General features: G+C 33.8%; 1 protein-coding gene across 5 annotated transcripts; it reads right to left on the bottom strand.

The window, feature by feature from the left end:
- Positions 1-854: 854 nt before the first annotated feature.
- DCUN1D5 (defective in cullin neddylation 1 domain containing 5) lies at positions 855-27040 on the bottom strand. 5 transcript variants are annotated; one of them, XM_061202625.1, is made up of 8 exons: positions 26633-27040; positions 24531-24622; positions 19354-19424; positions 18851-18942; positions 5340-5448; positions 5150-5254; positions 3317-3419; positions 855-1194 (listed from the first exon to the last, which is right to left on the bottom strand). In XM_061202625.1, the coding sequence occupies exons 1-8, from the start codon at positions 26716-26718 to the stop codon at positions 1139-1141; spliced, it is 714 nt and encodes a 237-aa protein (XP_061058608.1). In that variant the 5' UTR covers positions 26719-27040; the 3' UTR covers positions 855-1138. The 5 variants fall into 5 exon arrangements, with proteins under 5 accessions (XP_061058608.1, XP_061058609.1, XP_061058610.1 ...); XM_061202626.1 differs by lacking the exon at positions 3317-3419; XM_061202627.1 differs by lacking the exon at positions 24531-24622 and having other exon boundaries at positions 26633-26720.

Below are 27040 nucleotides of genomic sequence, written 5' to 3'. Positions count from 1 at the left end.
TTATTGCCAAGTCAGAAATATGATAATTAGCAATGTAATTGTACCAATGTAAATGGCAACCTTGAGTTGGGCACAATTACACCCAGAGTTCTCCCATGAGTCCTTATTCTATTATATATTTTTTCCAATATATATTTTAACTAAATTCACAACATCAGAGCTAAGGTTCCCTTATGACCAAAAAAGAGATGGGGGAGGGGTGTCCTCAACAAAACTCCCCAAATCACAAAATGACAGTTAAAAAAGATCATATATATATGCCACTAACAACAACAATAATGATGACGATACAGCTTCAATACTAGTCTTAATTTCTCTCATAAGGCTGTCTGATTTTGAAACCATTAATATATGACCCTTGCTCTTTCAAATATAAATGAAATTTTTAAACTGATAGAATACAGAAAACTTAAAATTCACATTAAGAATATACATGCAATGCTGATTTATGTTTATTGACAATACTATTTAATGGTTAGAAAAAAAAATAACTAGACATAATCTTTCCAATTCTAAACTGTGCAGATAAATTAAAGTATGTGCACAATATGTTGGCAGCTTTCACAGAAAACCACAGCTGAAAGCTGGAGCACTTCCGATATCCAGAAATGTTATTTTATTAGCTACATCAGAAAATCATTACCCCAGAAGTCAAGGCCAATAAATATTCTTTCTAATTGTGCAGAGATTATGAATATAATGAGCTATACCATCAGCAGACTACATTGCCAAATATTAAGACTGTTTAAAAGCTTTAAAATTCCACAAATTCCCGGTATTGACAGACCTCTAAAATTCAAGAATTAAAATTTACAAAAATAAATACCACTCTGACACTCAAGGGACATCTTCACTTTAAGGCCTTTGTCACAAATCTGAATCTTTATTGTTCTGAAATAAATGTTATAAACATAACTCAAAACAAAAACTTCAATATTCAGTCTTGGAAGAGGTGTGGCTCAATGCCCATAACATGTAACAAGAAAACTTCCTTTAAAAAAAAGGAAAAAAAAGTACTATGAGAAGTCTTTCATATGAGTGAAAATGCACCCCTTTGGTTTTTTTTTTTTTCTTCGTCTCATTAGCTTGTACACACGTAAGGATCTAAAGGTTTGCATTTTCTTCACAATAGTTCTTGCTATGACGTTTGACGAACTTTCTGCCACTCGACAAATTCATCAAGAAGAACAGGCCCTAGAAATAAAAGGAGCAATTTTATTAGAGTTCAGGGAACACATCTCTCCAACTATAAAACAAACTCCCCACAAACTCTGTGGTGACGATAGGGAACTGACCCTTCCCTTCTCCAGGTGGTTTCCTTTCAGCCTCCCTATTCTACTTAATGAGTGCTTTCTTAGCCTTTTTTTTTTTTTTGACATAAGGGACTTTCCACAATAGATATTTGTAGAAACCTCCTTCTCAAGATTTGTTTCATGAACTCTCTAATACTAAGTCAATATTAACCTCTCCCTTTTTCTAACTGCCCACAGCTTTCTGCCATTTAATTATTAAACAATCTGAAAAGTGTTTAACGTAGTATTTCTGTTACCTCACCAACAAGTTTGTAAGTTTATTGAAGGTGTGGCCATATTAGAGACTTACATATTGTTCCAGTAATAGGACCTAGTATAAATCTGAACACAAAGCAAGTACCTAACAAATACCTGACTTAAGAACTATTGTAGGGCTTCCCTGGTGGCGCAGTGGTTGAGAATCTGCCTGCCAATGCAGGGGACACGGGTTAGAGCCCTGGTCTGGGAAGATCCCACATGCCGCAGAGCAACTGGGCCTGTGAGCCGCAATTACTGAGCCTGCGCGTCTGGAGCCTGTGCTCCGCAACAAGAGAGGCCGTGATAATGAGAGGCCCGCGCACCGCGATGAAGAGAGGCCCCCGCTTGCCGCAACTAGAGAAAGCCCTCGCACAGAAACGAAGACCCAACGCAGCCATAAATAAATAAATAAATTTTAAAAAAAAATTAAGAACTATTGTAAAAAGATATTTTTATAACGCCGGGGGTTCAAATTCATTTACTTACAAAAGTCAGATAGGTAGTTTAAATAAGCTCATTGTTTATTTTTTGTAAATGTAGGAAAACTCATTGCCACAAAGAAATATGCTTGCCCTATTCTTCTTAAAGCACACAACCCTCTGGTGGTGTCACTTTTTCTCTTGCTTTTGATAGACATATTTCTCTACTGTAAGAAAAACAGCAGACCAGCATAATAATAAATGGCAACTGAAAAGCAACCTAGTTGTTGGCATACTGTGGACCAGCACACCGGAACGCAAGTCCAACATAAGCCACTACTTGATTCCAGCCTAATTCCTATAAAAGAACACAGGAACAGTTTTGTTAGATTTTCTAACTTTTCAAGCAAATCCATAAGCTGTATTTTTATACAAAATGTCTCAGTTATAATGTTGACTCAAATGCACATGAAAATACACATTTGTAGGCCAGACATAGTCCTTGGGCTGCCAGTTTACTGCTGTAGGGTATTATTTCTAAAAATATTAAATTTTATACCATTTTGTAGGGGGAAGACACAATATATATAGAGAGAAATAAAGTTATCCCTTCTTCAGTATTTTGTTTCTTCAGTGTCACAAAAATAAGTCCACCATTTCAGTTTACATTTATAGGAATGTATCTTTTCTATGTAACCCTTCACCACATTAAAACAACATATGCAACCAAACTGGTGGTGGGAAATAAAAACTTAATTTACCGTGAGAATTCGTTTGGCTTATCTAAATAATTTATCGTTACTTCAAAGTTCTATTTTATGGCATTCTGGATTTTCCACTGAAGGGGATGGACAGATATTTTAATTTGAAGGATTAAAAAATTGTAAATATTTCATTTCCTGTTTACTCAATAATTTCTGAGGGAAGTTACTTTGACATCATTTGCCATATTGTGAATGGCTATTACGATATTAATTTTAAAGCTTCTGCTATTGTAGCTGAGGTTTTGCTTTCCTATTTTTAAAATCATGACTGTACTTTTCTTTCATAGGAAAATGCCAGGAAAGGCAGGAATATAGCAGAATTTTAGCTTCTAGCTGCAGAAATTATATTCTAAATTTAGCTACCAAGTAACCGAAAATATTTCATTTACCAGCACAGATTTTATCATGTTGCTCAATCTAAGTTCTCTACCTTGTACACCTGCCTCCTCCACACTTCCCACACAATTAAATAAGAAATTGTTAGGAAGTTTAAATCCTTTATGGTAATGCTATACAAATCCACGTTCTCATTTAATAGTTTTAAGAATTTTACTTTCATAGGAAAACATTATATTATACTTACAAGCACCATCTTCATCATAGTTACTAAGATCGGCATGGACTGTTCTGCTGAATTCTAACACATTATACCACTGATCTTTGTTCATAACGCGATACTTTGATTGCTGTAGAAATGACATAAATTTTGGATTACAGAACAAGCACTATTTATTAGGACTTGACTTCAATAAATACAGTTATAACCTTTTTTTTGTGATTTAGTCTTTCCTAAAACATTTATTCCTCTTTTAATTATTTGTGTTTCTAAGAGAATCCTCAGGGTCATTTAGATGTCAGCTTCATCAAATTTATTTTTCCCTTTATTTTTCTTTCATTCTTTATTTTTTTTGGTGGGGGGCACGGCATGCGGGATCTTAGTTCCCCCACTAGGGTTCCAACCCCTGCAGTGGAAGCATGGATCTTATCCGCTAGACTGCCAGGGAAGTCCCCTTCTTTCATTCTTGAGGAATAACACGAGCGTCAAGGGCACTAATAGTAAGGGTAAAACTCAATAAAGTTTTACCAATGTATATGCTTGTGTAATCACCAATGAGATCAAGCTATACAATGTTTCCTACACACAGTAAATTCCCTCCTACTGCTTCTCATTAAATCATTTCTTTACGTAAGATTTACTGTTTAGCACGTTTTGAAGTTGGCATCTTTGCAGGCAATGGAAAGGGTATAGACTTGGGTTCAAATCTCACTTCTGCTACTTGAGTGACCTTGGGAAAGTTATTCATTGGCTAAGTGGAGATAAAACATAATTCAAAATGGTGTTATAAAGATTTAAAAAGATAATGTATGTCAAACACCCTCCACATAACAAGCATTTGAAAATATTTACTTCTCTCAGCTCCTTTTAGAGGGGAATATTTTTACAGAGTTATACTTATCATTGCCCCAAAACTACTAATATGAGGAAGATTGATAACATCCATCAACCAATCTACTTTATTAGGCTTAAAGATTTAAGTGTGCACAAAACCCATTCACATAAGACCTTCTTGTACCACTGTCTCTTATCACAAGTTTTAAACAAAACTAACCTGGAGAACTTGTTATGATAAACAACCAGCTTTATGAGAAATTATTTTTGAAGCGAAAGTATCTGTATTCAAGAAACGGTGAGAAGTATACAAAAAAATAAAATGAAATAAATAAAATAAAATAAACAACATAAAATAGAAAGAAGCACAAAAACAGATAGGAAACTAAAGAAAGCAATGAAAAACAGGACAGTATCTTCTTCAAACCACCACATACAGAGGTGCTATGATAAACCTTCTAAAAGAATACTTTCTTCATAAATTCAGCATACATTTCTCAGTAATCACTATATTTAAGTACATCCTCATATTTGTGGACATAAAAGTTTATTCTAATTCTTTAGATTGAGCCTAAGTTTTAATACTAAAATTGGTTCTCTTATATTGATTTTTTCAACCTAATACCCTGTATAACAGAGAGAAACCTGATTTAGAAAGCTTGAGATTTGTGCACTAGCATAAATTCTCTCCTGCAAAAATCCCAAGAAACTAATTTTACGTGAAGGATGTCTGTGCTAAAATATATTTCTTGAAGGTTTCTTTTTTATCTTTTTTTGTGGGGGGGGGGGTTGGGTTGCAAGGCAGGGAATAAAAATAACTTATGTACAGAATATGTTAATGAACATGAACTCATGTCTAAAAATGACAGCGGATACGTACACATTTTAACAAATTTTCAAACACTTAAGCAGAATTTTTAAAAAGCACAGTATTAAAAAATCTACTTGTTTTTCTTCAATTAAAGGTATATTTTCAATCAGCTTAAGTTTTAAAATATTATTTTAAAAATAAAAACACATACATACCTCCAGGTACTGGTAAAATACTGAAAACAGTGGCCATGTCCTCCCAAGGAGAAGAGCTAACATAGACTTAGCTGTATCAATATCAAGGCTTCTCTGATCTTTATCCTAAAATAAAGGTAAAAAAGTTTTCCTAAGTGTGGTTTCAAGATTAAAAAAATATTAAAATTGAAAACATGGAAATTCCACCTACCCTTGCAAAATCAAAGGCATATCTGTAGATATTCTTAAATGAAGAAATATCATTCAACTGTGAGCGCAAAAAGTCAAATTTGTTCTGTAACTTTTCTGTGCAGTCACACCTTAAATTAAAAAAATCAAACATATTACATAATTAAGAAAATTAAATAAAAGCATCTTTAGGGGTTAGAAGGAATGCATTAAAGAAAAAAGTGAGCACATTTATGAAGTTAATTTAGGTTTAAAATTCTCTGATTCACAAATTTAGAATAACAAACTATTGCCTTGTATCTACCAATGCAATACAAAAAGGAAAAAGGATAAAAGAAAAAGAAAATCTGGCAATCAATGAAAGTTCACTCCAATAACTTTTCTTTAAAAAAAACAAAAACAAAAAACAACCACAACTCCATCAAAAACTCGAATAAAATCACAAATATTTGATAAAAAGAGATGTACTAAAATGTGCTTTTACCACAAATAAAGTTAAGATGACAGAACAAATAAAATTAATCAGGCCTCTGATACAAATTTCACTGGGAAGTTCTTAGGCACCAGCTTGGTGAAAGAGATTAGCCATGATTGCTTTTACAAGTTTAGTATATAACCCAGAGGAAATACATTAGTGATTCAGTCATAAACTCAAATTCCTACATTTTTAGTAAACAAAAAATCAAAGTAAATCAGTGATAGCACCTAACTTCACATAAGGCACATATACAAAAGAATGCAAACAAGTAATACATGTTATTTCTAAAGATAAGACATGAAGTATAAGAAGCTAAAGAGATGGAATGTTCAAAAATATTTACTGGCTTTCTGACTCTCCCTGGGTTGATATATTCCCCTACTTAGGAAGAAGCAAGGCAGACAAAGCCTTTCACAACTGGCACAAATCTCCAGTCTCATCTCCTGCCAGGGCCCAATATCCTTAAAATATAACTGTGCTCTAGTTATAATTTCACTTACCATTCCCAAATGTCACAGCTATGCTTTAGCACACATTATTTTATCTACTTGATATGCTGTTCCTTCTAACATTTTGACAAAATATTACTCATCAAAACCTAGCTCACAGTTTGCGCTCTCTGAGATCATCTGACTCCCTCCGATCAAATTAGTTGTGCCATCTACTGTGACCAACTGTATTCCACTCAAAACTGAATTTTAGTACTCATGACATAGACACCTAGCATTCTCAGCTTTAACCAAGACTTTCACTATTCTAAATCAACAATGTGATGTGTAGTAACTTATTGTTTTATTAAGGTGTAAATATCTGAATACATTTCTAGTGTTACTTAACACTTGCATTCTTAGAATAAGCCAAACTTGGTCATGTTACCTATTTTATACATTGCTAGATATCTTGCTATGTTCATAAGTGAGACTGGCTTGTAAATTTTATTCTTTCACACTCTCTTTTCTAGTTTTATAACAAGCTTATACCATAAGCTTCAAAAAAACAAAATGAGGAATAGTACCCTTTCTTCTGTTTTCTGAAAAAGTTTACTGAACATTGGAATTAGGATTTGTCCAAACTCAGCAACTGAAAATCCACCTGGGCCTTTTCATTGAGGGAAGGAAAACCTTTTAATTACTAAATCAGCATTTTAAATGGCTATCAGACCATTCAGAATTTCTATGTCTTTTTGAATCAGTTTTGGTCATTTATATACTTTTCTGATCATTTATTTCATATATAATTTTATTTAAATATGCCAACTAAAATATTTATAATATTTTCTAATATGACTATTATATTTATATATTTTTGCCTTTTCTTTGCTTTTCCTAATCACCTTGCCATAATTTAATTCTCTCAATTGTATCTTTTTTCTATTTTACTAAGGTCTGGACATCTTTTTATCTCTTTTCTTCTGCTTTCTTTGGGTTAATCCTTTTTCTAACTTCTTAAATTAGATACCAGTTCATTTGGTTTCAGGCTTTTTTTCTCTTTTAATATAACATTTAACACTATAGACCTCCCTCTAAGGACAATTTTAGCTTCAGCCACAGTTTTGTAAGTATTATTGTTTGATTATTCACTTGTAAATCATGCCTTAACAAGAGTGGTTTCGGAGGAGTCGCAGGGATAAAAGTTTTGCTAGAATAGGTTTAAAAGAGAGAACGAGAAGAGAGAAACTGGAGAAAATAAGCATAGACAATTGCTTTCAAAGAGTCTGGTTCTAAAATGGAGCAGAGAAAAGAGCTCTAAAGTGGGATAGTGAAGGAGGGCGGAAGGTTTGCTTTTTAAAAAAATAGATACAAGAAATAACTTCTGCTTCTAGGAAGATGAAGTAAATGTTCTCTTCCCTATCTCTCCTGCTAACTCAACTAAAAGCCCTAGACATTATATATAAAACAAACATAAGAAGACTCTGAAAGAATCTGAGAAACAATACAGTAGTATGTTCCCTGGGTTTTCTTTTTGCCTTGGAGATGAAGGAGTCAGCAAAATGGAAATGCCAATGAGGGCAGACAAACAAAACAAAACAAACAAAAAAACCCCTGCTCTCCCGCTAGTCAAAAGTAAGCAGCCTAACAAGACAGAAAACATTAGAAAGAAACACTCTTCTCCTGTCAAACACCAAAGAAAAAACTGGCTCAAACCCCACCAATGCCAGCAAAGATTGAATGGGGACCTGAAGGGTCTACCCTCACCAGAGTATAAGGAGTTTGCCCTCTCAAATTCTGCAGTGTCAGTGGAAACCACATGGGGAACATGAACTTCCACTCCCACCAGTTAGTAAAAAGCAGTCAACCCTCCTCTGACCTGAGGTAGTGTCAGAGGAGGATTTATAAAGAGTCAGGGCTTTCACCATCACTGCAGGAACAAGGCCACCACCCTAGTAGTGCCAGTAGAGACTTTTTGGGGAACAAGAAAGTATCAGTGGAGGCCTAGTGGGACCTAAAACTCTCCTGTCTGCTAACAGTAATGAGGACTTCCCTCCTCAGATGTCAACAGATGCAGAGTGAGGAACTTCGACTTCTATAGGCTGGAAGTAATAAGGTAGTGGCCCTCACTTTTCCTGCTGAAGTGGTATGAGAGGAAGCTAGCTAAAACAGAAGGCTTAAATAAGATCCACAGTTTCATAACATAATACTCAAATCTTCCAGATTTCAATAGAGAAGAAAAAATAATTGCTTGCCATAGCAAGAACCAAGAGCTCAAATAGAAAGGAAAAAGACAATCAATAGATGCAAATACTGAAATAATAGAGATGTTTAGAATTACCTGACACAGATTTTAAAGCAGCTATTATAAAAAGGCTTCAATAAGCAATCATGAACAAATTAAAACAAATGAAAAGATAGAAACTACCAGCAAAGAAATACAAAGTCTAAGGAAAGAAATATATAAAAAGAACCAAATGCAAATTTTTGAATTATAAAATACAGGGCAGACTTAAACCCTAATATATCAATAATTACATTAAATATAAGTAGTCTAAATATAACAATTATAAGACAGAGATTGACAGAGTAGGTCAAAAAAAAAAACCTAACTCTATTTAGAAGAAACTGACTTCAAACATAACAATACAGGCAGATTGAAAAGTAAAAGAATGGAAAAAGATATATTGTAGAAACAATCAAAAGAAAAGAGGGGTGGCTACACTAATATCAGCTAATGTAGACTTCAGAGCAAAGAAATTAACAGAATAGAGAGGAACATTACATAATGACAAAAGGTCAATCCATTAAGACATAACAATCCTAAATGTATGCACCAGACAATGGAGCTGCAAAATATGCGAGACAAAAACTTATAGAACTGAAAGGGGAAATAAACAAATTCACAATTATAGTTACAGATTTCCACACCTCTCTCTCAGCAATTGAGAGAACACAGAACATCAGCAGACGTATAGAAGAATTCAACAGCACCATCAATCAACAGGATCTAATTGACATTAATAGAACATTCTATTCAATGGCAACAAAATACTTATTCTTTTCAATCCTGAGCCATAAACAAACCTTGACAGTATAAAAGAATTGAAATCACACAGAATATGTCCTCTGACCACAATGAAACCCAACTAGAAATAACACTTAGAAACTAAACAGCCAATTCCTAAATAATCCATGGGTGAGAGCAAGTCTCAATGGAAACCAAAAAATATACTGAACTGAATGAAAATGAAAAAACATATCAAATTTTGTGAGACACAAAGCAGTGCTGACAGGGAAATTTATAGCACTAAATATAAGCATCAGAAAAGAGAAAAAGTCTCAATCAATAATCTAAGCTCCTACCTTTGGAATCTTTTCTAGAGAAAAAAATCAATGAAACAAAGATGTGATTCTTTGGAAAAGATCAATAAAATTGACAAGTCTCTAGCAAGAATGACAAAGAAAAAAAAGAAGACAAAGATTACCAACATCAGGAATGAAACAAAGGATATCATTACAGACCTGCAGATATCAAAAGGATATAAATTTGACAACTTAAGATGAAATGGACCAATTCCTTAAAAACAAAAAAAATACAACACTCAAAATATTAAATATTTGAGTATGTAATTATTAAATAATTAATAAACTGAATTCAAAAGTTAAAAACATCTATAAAAGACATCTACAGGCTCAGGTGGTTTCACTGGAGAATTCCACCAATCTTTGAAGACCAATTCTACAGCCTCCTTCAAAAAATAAAGTATAAGGAAAAACTTCCCGATTCATTTTATAAAGCCAGTATCACCTTAACAGCAAAACCAGAAAAAGACAGTTTTTAAAATAAATCATCACAAGAAAAAAAAATTTATAGCTATGTATACCGATGAATATTAACTAGACTTATTGTGGTGATCATTTTGCAATATATACAAATATTGAATCATTATGTTGTACACCTGAAACTAATATAATGTTATATGTCAATTGTACCTCAATAAATAAGAAAAAGAAAGAAAACAAAATTACAGACCAATATCTCTCATGAAGCTGTAATAAAATATTAGCAAGTAGAATTAAGAAGTATATAAAAATAATTATACACCATGATCAAGTGGGATTTATTCCAGGTATGCAAGATTGATTCAGTACTCAAAAATCAATGTAATCACATTCATAGGCTAAAAAAAGAAAAATTACATGATTATATGATTTAACTCAGAAAAAATATTTAAAATATTTAATATCTATCCATGTTAAAACTCACAGAAAAACAGAAATAGAGGAGAACTCCCGCAACTTAATAAAGAGCACCTACAAACAACCTACCAGAAAAAGTACTTAATGGTGAAAGACTGACGTTTTTACCTCAACATGGGGAGCCAAAAAAGGATGTCCGCACTCACACTTATTCAACACAGTAGTAGAAGTTCTAGCCAATGCAATATTTCAAGGAAAGGAAATACAGGGCATACAGACCAGAAAAGAAATAAAACTGTCCCTATTTCACGTCATAATCATATGACATAACTGTCTGTGGAAAACACAAGGAATACACACAAAAGAATCTTAGAAAAAGTGAGTTCAGCAAGGTCACAGGACATACAAAAATCAATTATATTTCTATATATTAATAATGAGCATGTGGATGCTAAAATTAAACATACAATACCACTTACAGTGGTCAAAATAAAGATGAAATATTTAGGTTTAATTCTTGCAAAACATGTACAGGACGTATGTTTGACACAAGACTGATGAAAGAAACCAAACACTTAAATAAATGTCGACATATCTATCTTCCACGAATCGGAAAAGTCGAAAAAGTAAAGATGTAATTCTTCTGAAATTCACATTCAGTTTAACAAGAACCTCAGTAAGATTTTTTTGTAAATACAGAAGATTATTCTAAAATTTTTGGAAAAGCAAAGAAACTGTAGTAGCTAAAAAATGAAAAAAGATGAATCAGTCTACCTGACTTCAAGACTTAGTATGTAGCTAAAGTAATCCACACTGTGTGGTAGTGGAAGAAGATCAACAGAACAGAAGAGAGAAGCTAGAAACAGACCACACAAATATACCCAAATGATTTTTGACAAAAGTGTAAAGCAATTCAATAGGAGAAAGAGCTTTCTCAACAAATGGTACTGGTGCAAGTGGACATCCACAGGTAAAGAAATAAACCAAAATCTAAGCCTCATACTTTTTAAAGAAATAAACTCAAAATGTATTACTGATTTAAAAGTAAAATGTAAAAATATAAACCTTCTAGAAAAAAAGTAAGAAAAAATTCTCGGGATCTAGAGCTAGGCAAAGAATTCTTAGACTTGACACCAAAAACACATAAAAAGGAAAAACTGATAAACTGGACATCAACAAAATTTCAAACTTTTGTTCTGCAGAAGTCCTTGTAAGAGAATGAAAACACAAGCTACAGAGGGGGAGAAAATATTTGCAAACCACATATTCAATGAAGGAATTAAATCTAGAATATAGAGAAAACTCTCAAAACTTAACAGTAAAAAAAAATTTATCCACTATAGCTCTTAACCTCTTCCATATTTTCCTCAGATATTGTAGGTCACTGATTCCTATTTTATTTACATCTATCTCCTTTGCAGCTCACCTATTGAGTTTTAAATCTTTTATATATTTCACTTTTAGAAATGTAATTATCTGAAATCTGATCATCTGAGACCATTCCTTTTTTCTTTTAAAACACATTAAATGTAGTTATTTTATACTGAGATTATAATTATTCAAAATACTAGCCTTAAAGTCTTATTTTAAAGTTTAAGATCTGTTTCCCAACTTGTTTAGTGATTTCCGATTGTTAATGATCACTGAAATTTTTTCTGCAGAAATTGAGGCTTCTGTTTAAAATGCTTTCCTGTACAGAAGAATTGCTTCCACGAAACAAATGGGAGTACTGATTACCTGGGACAATTCCAAAATACATTTCTGGATTGTGCCTAAATCTGATGAAGAGCCATGCCGCGCGGCTTGTGGGTTCTCAGTTCCCCACCAGGGACTGAACCCGGGCCACAGCAGTGAAAGCCCGGAATTCTAACCACTAGGCCACTGGACTCCCCACAAAGAGCTTTTAATTAGGTATTCTCTCAACCAGAAGCCCTCTGCCTCCAACTGTATATGCAGAACCAAGCCCTAGCAATCAAGTCTCCATCTACTGGGTAGGTTTGGCATCAATGACTAAATGTAGGAGGTTTTGATCTGATTCTCGTTGCAATTTGTCTCCAGTTCCCAACACACACAGATAAATGGCCAGATCCTAGGTGACTGAGAATAGGTAGGTATCCTCAGGGTAAATGCCAGCTCCGTAGATCCCTATGGAATCACCATCTCTTATAAATTCTGGCCTCTGATTATTTTCCTTAATTTACAGTCAAGTCCAGGTGTGTTTTTTAAAAGATGCTTTAATATTTTATCCGACATTTAACTGTTTAACATGGGAAATGGTTTGTTTGCACATTTAGGATGCCATAACTGCCAGAAACAGAAATCAAAATTTGGGTAAGTTAATCATCTAATTTGTCTGGGGCCTAGTTCCTTGCATATGAACAAGTGCACAAAATGTTTCATGCAGAAACAAGAAAAATTTATTCTTACCATTTATTACAAATTTATTACTTACTATTTCAATAAATGGCTTCTATTAGTACAAAAATTCTTCATTATATGAAAAAGTTTTAATGAAAGTTGAAAATGCAGTTAACTTCTACCAGAAGAATACACAAAAGAAACAAATTCTCAGATTATATGCTACTATTAAACTGTTTGAAAATTAGGAAATGAAGTCTTCAATATCTCCAGAGTTATCAACTGAGAAAGTTCAGAAGGTACTAGTACTAAAGTAACTAGTTACATGTACTCCCTTCCCCATGATGATCTATATTTTAGGTAGGGGCCTCATTTTCTCTAAATCTTTGTAGCTTCCTGAAGCAGTGCTTTTCACATTTTTTTTAGTGATGTGACTCACATTTTCACACAAAATCTCATGCAGAATCTTAACAGACTTGCAATTCAGGAAGACAAACAAGTTAAAGGATACCTCCCTACTTTCAAAAGTTATTTCTCTCACTACCACCAGAGTTGGAAAATCATCCTCGTTCCATATTAACATGGGGCCTGGCATATAGAAGCATTCCAAAATTATTTGTTAAATAAAAGTATTATTTAACAAAATTATTTGTTAAATAATAAACCACAAAGTAGATGATATATTAATTTCATTACAAGAAGCTTCAAAATTCCTACCTGGGGAAAGGTTAGTGGAAAACTGTAGTTCAAACAAAATTGTAAAGTGTATAAGTAGTGACTGACAAGTCTCTCAAGGAGATAAGAATCCAAGAGATTAAAATCCTTCCCAAATATTTTACATTCCATAGGTACATAAAGCAACAATATTACTTAGTATATGATCTCAACAAGCTTAAGAAAAAGATAAAGAACGAAGTTTCAAGTCAAATAGAGACCAGTTAAAATTCCAATTTCTCCACCTTCCAGTCATGTGGCTTTAGGCAAGTTACTTAACCTTTACCAATCTGTTTCCCATTTTAAAACCACAAAAACAGTAAGAGACAACCGTAAGATTAAATGAGAATCATGTATTAAATGCGTAGCACAGTTCTTAGCTTGATAGGCTCCTTTTGAGGCAAATGGCTAAAAAATCATCTTCACATTGGTGGCTCTCTCCAAACTATTTCTTATCATTATAATCGTTTATCTACATCTTTCAGTTGAGAAATAATTTAATAGAACTGACAATTAATGTTTTCTTCTTGGAGAAGAGTGAAAAAAATAAGAGCACGAACTTCCGTATTACCAACATCATAAAGACCGTGACCAGACCCAGCAAAACCAGTAATCATGCCCAAGCAGTTAAACACAATTCTTAATATTTAATCTAGCCCCAAAAGACTCACAAGAGTTAATAATGTTGATACCTTTTAACTTGGCAAGTTTAGAAAGACTGTTTCCCCTGAACTAAAAAGAAAAGCATACTTGACTAGTGTAGCATGGAAAGTAAGAATAGCACTTTTTAAAATAACAATCAAATAAAACCACACAGATTTTAGGGAACACTGGCACAATATGACAGCAGTCTCCAAGGTCACTGCTGTTAGAATCAGTGAAATGGGTTTAAATTTCAACATAAAGTCTTGGGAATTAATTTCCTGAATATTGTTAAACATCTGATTAACAAGAGAGGCTTCTGAATTTCTGCTACATTTAAGACCTTTAAAATGAGAAAAAATTTTCATTTATATATTAGATCTAAGTGAGGTTATCTTCCTTAATTATTAAGTCAATAAGAATGCCATGACACACTGATGTATAACAGGAAGAATTTTATTAACCAAGTTATGGATTTAGAACTTTCTCTGACGAGATTGGGTGCATTGAGAGTGGTATGGCCATAGACTAGAACTTTCTCTGAACCAGGTGTATGGACCCGAACAATACAATTAATCCATCTCTGGGGGGTATTTGGAAATGTGGAGCGGGGGCATTTTGAAATTGTTTTGATGACTCTTGAGGAGAGCAAAGGGGAAGAATGCCAATGGCAATTAGTACTTGGGCCCAAAATACTAAGTGAATGATAGTCATACACCACAGACACCACAGCATCCAATCTATTCAACTCTTCTACTCCCACCAAAAAAATTGTACAAATGTTCCCCATTCCTCTCTCCTAAAGAAAGTGAAGCCAGTTAAGCCTATAATCTTCAAAGTACAGGGCTCAATATGGAGACCAGAAGGTGTACAACTTGTAGTCTACTGGCAGACAGCTTAGTTACTACCATCCTTGTCAGATGCTATTCTTTTGGCTCTTTTTTTCATTATCATAATCAAGTACACTCTTGTTAAAGATATATGCCCACAATTTTCTCTAACAGCATGGTAGATGCTCCAACAACAAACTTTCAGCTAGTAGGTATGAGAAAAGTTATCCGCTCCAGTAAGGTATGCCAGAATAAAATTTTCAAGTATCCTTGGAATCTTGCCTCTACAGATGTGCATCTTAATGGGGATAAGGTCCACAGTTTTCCTAAGGTTCTCAAAAGAGTCTATGACCTAAAAAAAAAAAACCTCCTCTATTGAAAACTATCCCCAAAATCTTTGATGATTCCTATGCTCAAAAATCTCTGATGGCTTCCCAAGCTAAAACATATGGTTTAAACTCTCTCAACATATTAGTCAAAGCCCTGCATAATGTAGCCATTATCCCAACTATCTGGAGTTTAAAACTACTCTGTCAATTTTCTTTATGTACCTTTCGATTCTAGCAAACTAGACATATGTTTTCTTTTCTCAAGGCTCTGCTCACAATTTCTTCTTGAAACAACATTTTCCTATGCCCTCAACCATCAAAATCCTAATCATTCTTCAAGGTCCAGTTCAAATGCCACACCTACAGTAAAGACTTTCCCGTCTACTCAGCTGGAATTAACCTCCTTAGCAGCTGTGCTTTCATTACTTGTCCCATCCCACCTGGATTTATGGTTACAGTATGCCTATGGTTACAGTATGGTTGCAGTAATGCCTTTCCCACCCTACTGAAATGTAACTAAGGGGCAGAGCTGTGTCCCATGCCTCATTGTGATCATCAGTAAGCGGCACAGTACTTTAGATAAAATAGGTGTTTAAATACCTCCTAAATTAAATCTAACTTGAAGGGAAATTTGACTATTATTAAACAATGATGAAAACGAAATAGAGCAAAGTATCTGGAAAGGATATGGCAATTACATCTCCGAAACTTAAAAAAATGGTCATTCTAGTCCAATTATATACAAATTCATACCCATAAATTCTTTCACACAAAAGAGGACAATTCAGTTGTAAAAAGTCTGTATGAATAACAGCTTTAAAATAAATAAATGTAAAAAAAAAAGTATTCTGAAAACTGTTAAGTATTATACAATTACAGATTATAATTAACCATGATTATGACAGTCCCCTATTCTTGACCATAATATATGTTTGAACTACCAGACTGTTTCTATTCTTTAGCAGAGCTCTACTTAAAGTTTTCTACGTGTTAAAATTAATTAATTTGAAACAATTGATAACTACATTAAGATGATTTAGGAACCATCAAATAACTATGTCCAGATTAAATTAAATCCTAAAAATATGAAAAATCTATAAAAGGAATCAAGTCTGTGAAATTTTACATTTTATAATGATTATATAAAACCAAGTATACTAGACGACTACACATTTTTAAAAAAACAAGTTTTATAGATTCTTTTGTCTCTATTGGTTTACATTTTAAACTATTTTATTCCTAGCAAGTTCTTTACAAGAAGATTCAGGGAGTAATAAGACTTAGCCAATTAAGAGAAGATACTCTGTACTTCAACAAAGCAATCTAGATCATTGGGGGTAAAAAAAAAAATAACTATTTTCCCAGTCAAGAGTGCTTGTCTAATTTTAGTAGCTTCAAAGATATACACTATAGAGTTCTAAGCAGATGTGCAGGGGATAATAAATGAATGAAACAGAAACCTCTGGGTCAATTTTAAGTCCTAAATATCGCTTTTATTTTGTAAAGCCTGTGAACTTCCTATTGGAAAGATACGCTAATAAACAACATGTTCATGGGTTCATCAATTTCCCTAGCATATACCCAAGGCCATATGCTAATTATTCAAAAGTAAATACTAGAAACACTTCGTGTTTACATATTTCTGTTATACAGAGGCTCTTTATATTATATCAAGTAATTCAAAAACATAAATAATTAGAAACTTTTGGTTTAAAAATATACAAACAGTTGTTAGCTGAGATATTTTAAAAAGCAATAGACAAAAAAGCAGTAGGAAGAGTACATAAAGCAGTTGTAATGCCAAATAAAATGTCTTACAATTGACAAGCCATGCAACTGATATAAATTTTAATAAAACAGACTGAGCTACATGAAATTAGTTTATATTCTTTGCATAATCTTGTATATTTTATCTTTCTCTATAAAGCTAATTAAATGGTGAGAAATAGCTCAAAGAATTTCAGAATCAACATTATTTTAATTTGGCATGTTATGACACCTAGATGAACGGCAGCCTTGGTTATAAATACTATGATTTTAAAAGTTAATAATGGCCTTCTATTTTATAAAGAATGTAACAAAGGAATATACATAAAGGGATGATGCAATAGGAAGTACAGTATGGTAGACTGGTAATCAGGAAATTTAAATTCTACGTCCTAGCTCTGCCACTAAGAACTATGTAAACTTTGGCAAAAATTTTCTTCACCTCTCTGAGTCTCAGACTCTTCATCTCACTTATAAGTAATAAAAGTGAGAGGGTTGATTTTATGTTCTATTCTAGGAACTATGATTTGGTTCATATGAGCAAAGATTTTTACATTAAACAAATATATATACATATTCATATGTGTTTGTATGTGTATACATACACACACACACACACACATATATATATACACGCACACACACATACACACACACACACAAAATATCTAAATGTTAATGCTGGTTAAAAAGGAGAATTACAAAACATTAGACACTGAAAATCCAAATATAAATATTTTAGTTTCATATGAACAAATACACTTAAAAAAAATAACCAAGGATTTTGAAATTTAAGGATAGGCAAACAAGGAGTAAAGAACAGTTAAGTGTGTTAATAAAAGCATAATCACAACAGGAAATCACATGGCTAATTAACCTCCAGTTTGGGGCTCAAAAATATTATAAATTTATGCTTGCTCTAACTATTTTAGAATGTTGATTATTAATAACTTCCTGCATGAACATCAGGAACATGACATAATATAAAATTAATACACAATTACTAACTGACTCTGAAATTAAGCACACTTTACTCTGGAAAGCCAAAATCAAATTATTTTTATAAAGAAGCAATTTTATAACTTATAAAAGTGTCCCAAGGCAGCATCCTAAACTGAAAGTATACAACTATAAAATGGCTAATGGTTGCACAGGAGCCAAACAATATTTCTACTTTTGTATTTATGAGATTCATTTGGCAAAAAAGAAATAATAAAAGTGTCATGTAACTCTCTTCAGATTTCTTTTTTTTTTAATTTTTTTGCATTGAAGTATAGTTGATTTACAATGTTGTGCCAATCTCTGCTGTACAGCAAAGTGACTCAGTTATACACATACAGACATTCTTATTTTTTATATCAAATTTCTTTTTTAAGTCAAGTATAAAACTGAAGAGAGAGGAGGCCCCAGAGCTTAGGACTGCCCAAGAACAAACTCCTCATGTAGCAGAATTCTACATTCTGAGAAGGAAATCCCTTATCACTCAAACATCCCGTGAGTAAATAACTTTGATCATGAATCTCTAATTCACCCATCAAGAGAGTCAATGAGTTTTAATAGAACTGTTCTTAGGTTCTTTCTTAGGGAATATGAAAACTGGAGTAACAGTTCATTTTGCCAAAGACCATAATATAAATTTTGTCAATCCTAAACTGATTGTTCTAGATCAAACCAATCTGATTAATTTAAGGTGAAACCTTACTCCCCAAAAACTACGAAGCACAAAATATCAATTAAGATCTTCAAATAGGCCATCAAATTTGTTTTTTAAAAAAATTTCTTACTGTAATGAAGTCATCCCCTTTAACCATTCTTCCTTGGTAAAAAATCCCATGCTTTCAGCCTCCAATTTCCACGCTAAAACTAACATAATAATCTGGAAAGAACAGAACATAAAGGATAGGGGAAAAGTCAGCATAGAGATAATCATGTCTATATTTATCATGGAGAGCATTTTTATAAAACTATTTCCATCCTTTAACTATTAAAGTGTACAATCTCTGGAATTATTAACTGTAAAGAAATTTAGATGGGCCAATTTCTTAAAAGCAAAAAGTTCTAACAATTTCTGAAGGTAGAATCTCTCTTACTCTATTACAAATCACATTTGTATCAAGAAAGAGAACACGTGCCCAATTTAAATACATTTAAAAAAACCTACATGAAAATCTACAATATTCATGAAGAAACAAAATCTTCTTATAAAATTAAAGTGTTCCAATTTTTAGAAATTTATGAATATGCTATACCCCACTTGTATTCCATTCTACTTAGAAATAAAACATACATTTTCAGGTTCAACACCAATGTCTTCACAAAATTTTTCCATTCCTTCTGGCCCTACAACTTCATCAGGACCTTCAAAGACAAAAATAATTTATATATTTTATTGTTATAATTTAATATCAACATAAAACATAAGCCACTGTGTTAAAGGCATCTATGAATACACCATAACATTTTTTGTGAATAACTGAATTTGAATTTTGACATACCTTTGATAAAGTATAAATACTTGTCACCAGATTAAAAATTTTTTAATTTTGAAATACTCTTTGAACACCACATTATAAAATATAATTAAGGAAATAGAAAACAAAGCAACGTTAATATCAGTCTCTAGCTTGTACAATAACTTGAACCTATCCATTAAAAATGCATTTACTGAGAACCTCCTCTGAATAAAATTTTTCACAGTGCATTAATAAAGAAGCACAAGAAGGTTTGAGCTTCTTATTCTACTAGACTGTGCCAGTACCAACCCACAATTCAAGACAGTAAACAGAGGAGAGTATCTGCTTCTTACTAGAACAGAAGGTCACTCATTAACCTTCTGAAATATACCCAAATAAAATTTACTAGTTTTAAGATATATTATGAAAATAATGATGTAAGGAAATTACAACATTCAGATTCCAGAATGAGATATTTTCCTTACTTACTTGGTCTTAAAATAGACAGTAAAGCATAAGCATTATGTCATCTTAATGTAGAAATAAATGCTTAATCCCTCAATTAGCTATGTCTATCATTAGTCCAAAAATTAAGGACATTTTTCTTATATTTTTCTCCTTAGTAACAGTAAATATAAGTCAGTTCACCAATTCTCATATTTTTTACGTTATCAGATTCCCATATAGTAATTACATCATTGCTAGGTCTCTTTTTTGACTTGATAAGAGTAAAACAAATTTGTGACAACATGAATGGACCTTGAGGGCATTTTGCTAAGTGAAACAAGTCAGACAGAGAAAGGCAAACACCATATGAGCTCACTTGCATAAGAAATCTACCAACCCCCTTCCTCCCCCCCAAACTCAAATACAGAGAACAGACTGGTGGTTGCCAGAGGCAGGGGTGGGCAAAATGGGTGAAGGTGGTCAAAAGGTACAAACTTCCAAACTTAGTAAGTCCTGGGGATGTAACATAGAGCAGGATGACTATAGTTAATAATACTGTTTTGCGTATTTGAAAGTAGCTAAGAGAGTGAATCATAAAAGCTCTCATCACAAGAAAACAAAATTTGTGACTATGTGTAGTGACAGGTGGTGATCATTTTGCGATATATACATATATCATTATGTTGTACACCTGAAACTAATATAATGAGGAAGGTAAAACAAATTTTAAAATATAAAATATGATAGAAATGTTTACCACACCTCGTTTTGAAAGAAAATACAGTCTTCAAATATTATTGTTAAAGTAGCTAAGAGAAACTTGTTTTCCTTTCTTAAGGACTAAAAATACTCCAGCTTTGTAAGTCATCGACTAGACCAAGGTTGCTCAGGTGGCATTTTATATCACCACCATTAGTTCACAAGCACAACATGAAGCCAATGTCCTATGGTTTTTCTTAATAGAAGAATGTAACCATCCAATATGTGACCAGTTAAACTCTTACTATCTCAGATGAGGTCCAGGCTGTTAAGATGACGTTCACAACATGGTCTGAAACCAAAACCTTTTTAAAAATTTTCTGGTTTAAATAAGCATTGCACTTATTTATGCAGTGAGGTGTTAAAAGGTGAAGGGGTGGTAATTACAGGAAACTTTCACTTCCTAATATATATTTGGAGGGTTTTTTTAATGAGAATGTGTTAATTATGTAATTTTAAAAGCACACATATACAATTAAGGTGTTAAAAAATACTGAATATGAATCCTTATATGTGGTTTGGATGAAAGTAAAAATCAGATAAAAAATTTAATGGAAGAAAAGTTTTTTTCTTAAGGCATGATGGAAATATATTCTAAACTTTCTAATGCAACAAGAAAGCAGACTTGCCCTCAAAGCTGCCATCATTAGTAGTTAGAAGAGAAAGTCATGTCAAGAAATATCAGTTACTGTCATAAAATATAGCCTCCCTAGAAAATGGGAGATTAGTGATTAAAATTTGATAAGAATCAAATTATGTTATATGGAGATATATAAGATAGATATAAGACCCTTCTGTAAATGACAAGTGACTTTCACAAAGCAATGCAAATAATGATAGCAACAATCTAAACCTAAAACAAGGTCTATACTAATGTTCTTTTCCCCAGAATGCATAACATCAATTATACTTCTTGAAACAAACTCTTCAATAAAACTACTCCCAGGGTAAAACCTCTGGAGTGGAATTTAACTGACTTTTTCAGGCACAATATAGGCTTCCACTCAATTTAAGAATTTATGAAAATGATTTAGTTCACTCTACCAGCTGGTTACTTATTAGGATTATGCAATTCTATCCCACCTTTTTTCTGATTCTTTATAAGACCTTAAATGTGCCTTTTCACCTTCTATGTTTTTGTTCAGTAACAAGCCCAATATATTACTGAGTCCTTGCTGATGTAAATAGCACTCAAGATGAGACGTGTTATGAAAGGGCAAAACTATCAGGCTATCACACATGACCTATAATATATAAACAAGATTTGTGGTAAAACATTTTTAAAACTTAAAAAAAAAATCAATTTTCTGATGTTTTAATAACCATAAAGAAATGTTCCCAGGTATACCTGCAGGGTCTAAAACAATGCCAGCCATAGCAGATGCTCGGGGGGGAAAAAAAAAAAATCTGCTCAATGAAATGACACAGTACCTTCAACATAAACTACCTAGGAACTATACTGTTAATTTTGGAACAGTATTGTGAAAATATACAACCAGTTAATCTGATGCTGCAATACTATTACTCTTTTAATAATAGCTGACACTTACTGGGTTCTGACTATATTTAACCAGGTACAGCGCTAAGTGCTTTCTTAACGTATATTATCTCAGTAGGCACAATTATTGTCTCCATTTTAAACAGGGACATCCCAGTTACTGTTTATTTGGCAAACAACTGGCACCTCCTTATCAATTAGGTCTCTGACCAAAGTAATCTCTAGAGAGGCCTTCCCTATTCACCTTATTTGAAAGTCCATCCCAACTTTCTACTTTCTATCCCTGCATCATACCATATTTATTACTTTTATAATCCTCCACAATCTGTAATTATCTTACCTACTTAACTTATTCACTGTCTGTCTTCCCTGCTAGAAGGCAAGTCCCGCAAGGGCAGGGATCTTGTCTGATTTGTTTACCACTATATTCCCAGCACTTAGCACAGTGCCTGACCTACAAGTGCTCAATAAATATGCATCATTCAGTGAAGGACAGAAGATAAGTTAACCTAAAGTACACTTACTAATATTTTCTTTGTAAAAGAAAAACTAGCTGCCATGTACATATTTTAAAATAAGACAGTAGTAAAGCATAGGCTCTATGGTCAGAATGACCTGAGTTTGAATCCAGGTTCTCGTCACTGTATGATCTTGGTCAAATCACTTAATCTAAGCCTCAGTTTTCTCGTCTAGAAAATAAGGATAACACCACCTACTTAACAGAACGGTCATAGGAGAAAATTATATAATTAGCACAATTTCTGTAATAAAGATAGCAATTATTTTGCTGGCCATTAAAAAGCGCTTGTATGGGAAATAAATGTTTAAATCAAATCTTATGCTACCCAGGAAAGTCCCTACGAGAAGTAAAACAAGCAAGCATGAAAGAAAAAAAATTGACTAATTTTATGGTATCTAGTACCCTTTACAGGCAAAATAAGATGACTGACCTTTTGATTCTGTATCATTATCATACATACCAGTAAAACTGGCATTTTGAATACTGGGTCAACATTTTAAATGGAGGTCAAAAGAAAATGAATTCCCTCTATTTAATTTGGGTTAGTGGTTGTCTTGGGATGCCAGTAATAGCAGTTTTTCTGGTCTAGAAAGAATCTGTTCTGTTACTAAACAATTTTTAAATTATACTTTTGGGATCGCTCAGTGGATCCCAACAGTGAAGTTACTGTCCTCCAAAATAGTCTTATTTTCCATACAGTTAGCCTAAACCTTAACCTTAAGTTCGAAGTACTCTTGAGACCTTAACTTGATTAGCAATAAGTACAAGACAATGACTGCATATACACTTTTATTCTAAACAAACACTCTGAGAATGATAGTGATAAAAGGGGAAAAACAAAACAAAACAAAAAACCCAACCAGGGAGGCAGGTAAAAGAAAGGAAACAAAAGGGAGGAAGGAAAAAAAAAAAAAAAGCTTTAAAACCAATAATTCCAAAAGAACTAAATCATTCTAAGGGAAAAAAATTTCATATATGTTTATGAAGAAGTTAATAATAAATGGAAAACAAGTGTTATTTTTCATATATTTGCTTAACTCTTTGGCCTCATCCCAGGCTTTGACTTTTACCTCTGAACTACAGTTTCACCCTAGGCCTAGAGTTTTTCATTCACCACTTACAGGATTTACTGTAGTTTAAATTAGCTTCTTCAAGAAGCTTTCCCTGAAACTTCCAAGGCTGGATTATACATTTCTCCTATGAACTTTCACAGTGCATCTTCCTAATACAGCATTTAGTACACTGTACCAATATCAGTCTGTTTATTATTGCATCTCCAGGAGAAATGAATGGTTAAATAAATAGCAATTATATTAAAGGATAAATCTGTCATGTAATGATATACCTGAGTTTTAAATCTTTTACTATGTCTCCCAAAAGTTTCAGAAAATGTCAGTTTATGGTTCAGAAAAATTTCAAAAGAAAACTGAAAAGAAAAACAAATATAAAGTATAAAATGTTTTATTACATACTTTGTGTTTTCCAGAACACCAACTCTACTGTAGCCAATGGATATAAACCAATAAGTGAATCTGTTTACAAATTTTACTAACAGTAAATGAGTTTCACCCCTCCCATTAAACATATACTGAATTATATATTTAAAGAAATATCAGCCTGAAAGGGCACCAAATTCTTAGCCTAACCATAATCCTCTGTCTTGACCCTGATCTCAGCACAAAGGACTAACACATAGCAGGCCTGCAATAAATAATTTGTTAAATGAATAAACCAAAAAGAACGTTTTAAAGCATGTGACTGTTATCTTCTTATATTAATTTCATTACCTGCATACTCATAAAACCAAGCCAGGCACTTCTTGCTTGAAAAATGTTCCTCTCCACTTATTAGTCTAGCAGGGGGTTGGGATCTGCAATAGCTTAGAAAACACACAAATGCCTAAGAATTTTAACAAGTCTCAACTTTTAGTGAAAAGCTAAGTTCAATATGAACTACTTCAATTCAAACCAAAGTATTTTTATTTTTTTACAGTTGGTGTTATAGGGAAAAATTGGAATTGTTAAATATTTGCAATTTGAAACAGTAATCTATATATAAAAATTTCTAACAAAACCCAAATGCTACTTTGCTCACTATCAAATTCCAAAAATATCACTAAAATTATTTCCCCCAGATTTCAAAAGACCACACAGAAGTTCAACCTAATGGTCTCAATCCAGGACTGGTAGTTGGGTATAAATCTTCACAGTGATTCTTCTGCTGATTTGTATGGAAATTATATATGTGTATAATTTGAAAACAAATCTTACAAAGTATATTTTGATACTCAGTGAATCAATATTTCAGAATAATATTATATATTAAAAGTTGTTTATTTATCATCTACCAAGCTTAAATCAATATTTTAAAGACAAAAGATAATATAGGACTTAAGGCTATAATTAGATTCCACAGATTAAAAAGAAAAAAAAAAACCCTAACAGATAATACCAGTTCAAATAATTGGGCCAAAGCCTTGAGGATTTAATGAACAGAGAACCTTTTCTCAAGGTTCCACACTACCACAGTGACTTAGGAATGCTATAACTTCTGCAACTGAATAATGTAATATAAAATAAGGGTGCCATATTTAAAATTTTAAGTTGATAGAGCAAAGTATCACCTGAGTTCTAATAATACTGACTGCTCAGCAGTTTTAATGTGCTTAATTTAAATAATTTTGATACATTATACAATTAAGATTACTACAAGTTAATGTAACAAAAAACTAATTTGCATGTTTCAAAAAAATATGAGCTAATGGAGTAACTATGTCAAATTCTAGTATGAGTTATCAAGAGGTATAATAAAACAGCAGTATCTTTCACAGTAATAGTCCAAGAAATACCCTTGGGCTCTTTTGCCAAACACAGTAATGAGGAAAAAAATTCAACCAATTACAAAAAGGATAATGCAGACTAAAGAAGTCACCTACCTCACATTTTAAGCAGACCTCTCTTTAAGGATAGTTCTATCATTATCTCTTCTTTATAATGCTGGCTACTTTAAATGGTAGCATCTGAAGTTGTTACATTAAGTGCCAACCACTAATACAGTCAAGACACCCTAAAAGGGAATTTTAAAAACTCACTTCTCACACCTAAATTACAATGATGTTTTGCAGCATACATCGTTGCTTTAATGCCTTAATGACACGCTACAAGGGGATCAAAGAGCTATACAACTACAGCTCTGCCTTTTCTTCTTCTCCAAGAGAATACAGAGTACAACAGCTCTCAAATTATTAATATTTATATTGAGAGCTAACAGCATCCTGATGGCTGAAACACAAAACGCACGCAGGGCCTTTCCAACTCCGCACACAGGGACTTGGCTCAGGTGGAGGCGCTATACTTCCAGAAAATGGGGCTCCTGCTGGGATGGTCCGGGTTAGATCACTCCAAATACTAAATTTGGAGGCCAATTACAGCATAAGGAGCTTTTTTTCTACCATTCCCATGGCAGTTGTCAGGTCAAAATTCCTCGTGCTCTGTTCCTTTCTTCACACTCTACAAAGAAATTCTAGAAGTGACCCTTGCACGGATCTGTACTCACTTCTAGGTCTGGAAGGAAGGCGGGGGAAGGGATTAAGGGAGTAGGGGGTAACGGGAAAGAGGGCAATTTGCGTACGCATTCCTGTTTCCCCACCCTCCCTGGCACGTAGGCTCAACGTGAGGCGACTCTCCGAGTCCCTTTGCGGGCGCCAGAGCACGCAAACCGAACATGAGGCGGAGCCGAGCGCAGACTCGCGCGCTTCCGCGCCTCCCACCTAGGTTTATCAGAGGGGGTTCACCTCTCCCCAGCCCGAGCCCCGGAGACCCGGCCCGCCTCCTTCTTCTCTAGCCCTGCAGCAGAGGAGGTAAGACTGAAGGGTAGGGGAAGGTGGTACCTGGAGATTTTACACTTTTTGAGGCCTCCGTCTTCCGCTACTGCCGCTGCCACCCCAGGAGATTTTCTCTTCTTCTTCACCGGCATCTTCCGCCCTCCCCGGCAGGGCGGGCAGGGGAGCCGGGGAAGGGGCTTGCTGTCAGCTGAAGACTCCTCAGTGCTGGCACCCGGTTCCCAGAGACAGCAGCAAGCGAAGGAGCAAAGTCGCCAGCCCGCCCCAGAGCGGCCCAGCCCGGCCGCTGCCCGCTCCCAGGTCCCCTCCTCGTCCTTCTCTGCTCGAGGCAGCGGGTACTCCTCGCCGGCAGGCACTGCGGCTCGATCACACTGGGAAGAGAGAACGCGGACAGCGCGACACCTCCACCAGTAACACACTCGGAGAGCAAGAGGCTCACTCTGACCCGGATGCGAA

This window comes from Eubalaena glacialis, chromosome 10 (genome assembly GCF_028564815.1).
Source record: "Eubalaena glacialis isolate mEubGla1 chromosome 10, mEubGla1.1.hap2.+ XY, whole genome shotgun sequence".
Classification (NCBI taxonomy): domain Eukaryota; kingdom Metazoa; phylum Chordata; class Mammalia; order Artiodactyla; family Balaenidae; genus Eubalaena; species Eubalaena glacialis.
Note: the sequence above shows the minus strand (reverse complement) of the source record. Positions and strands in the feature narration are given on the sequence as shown.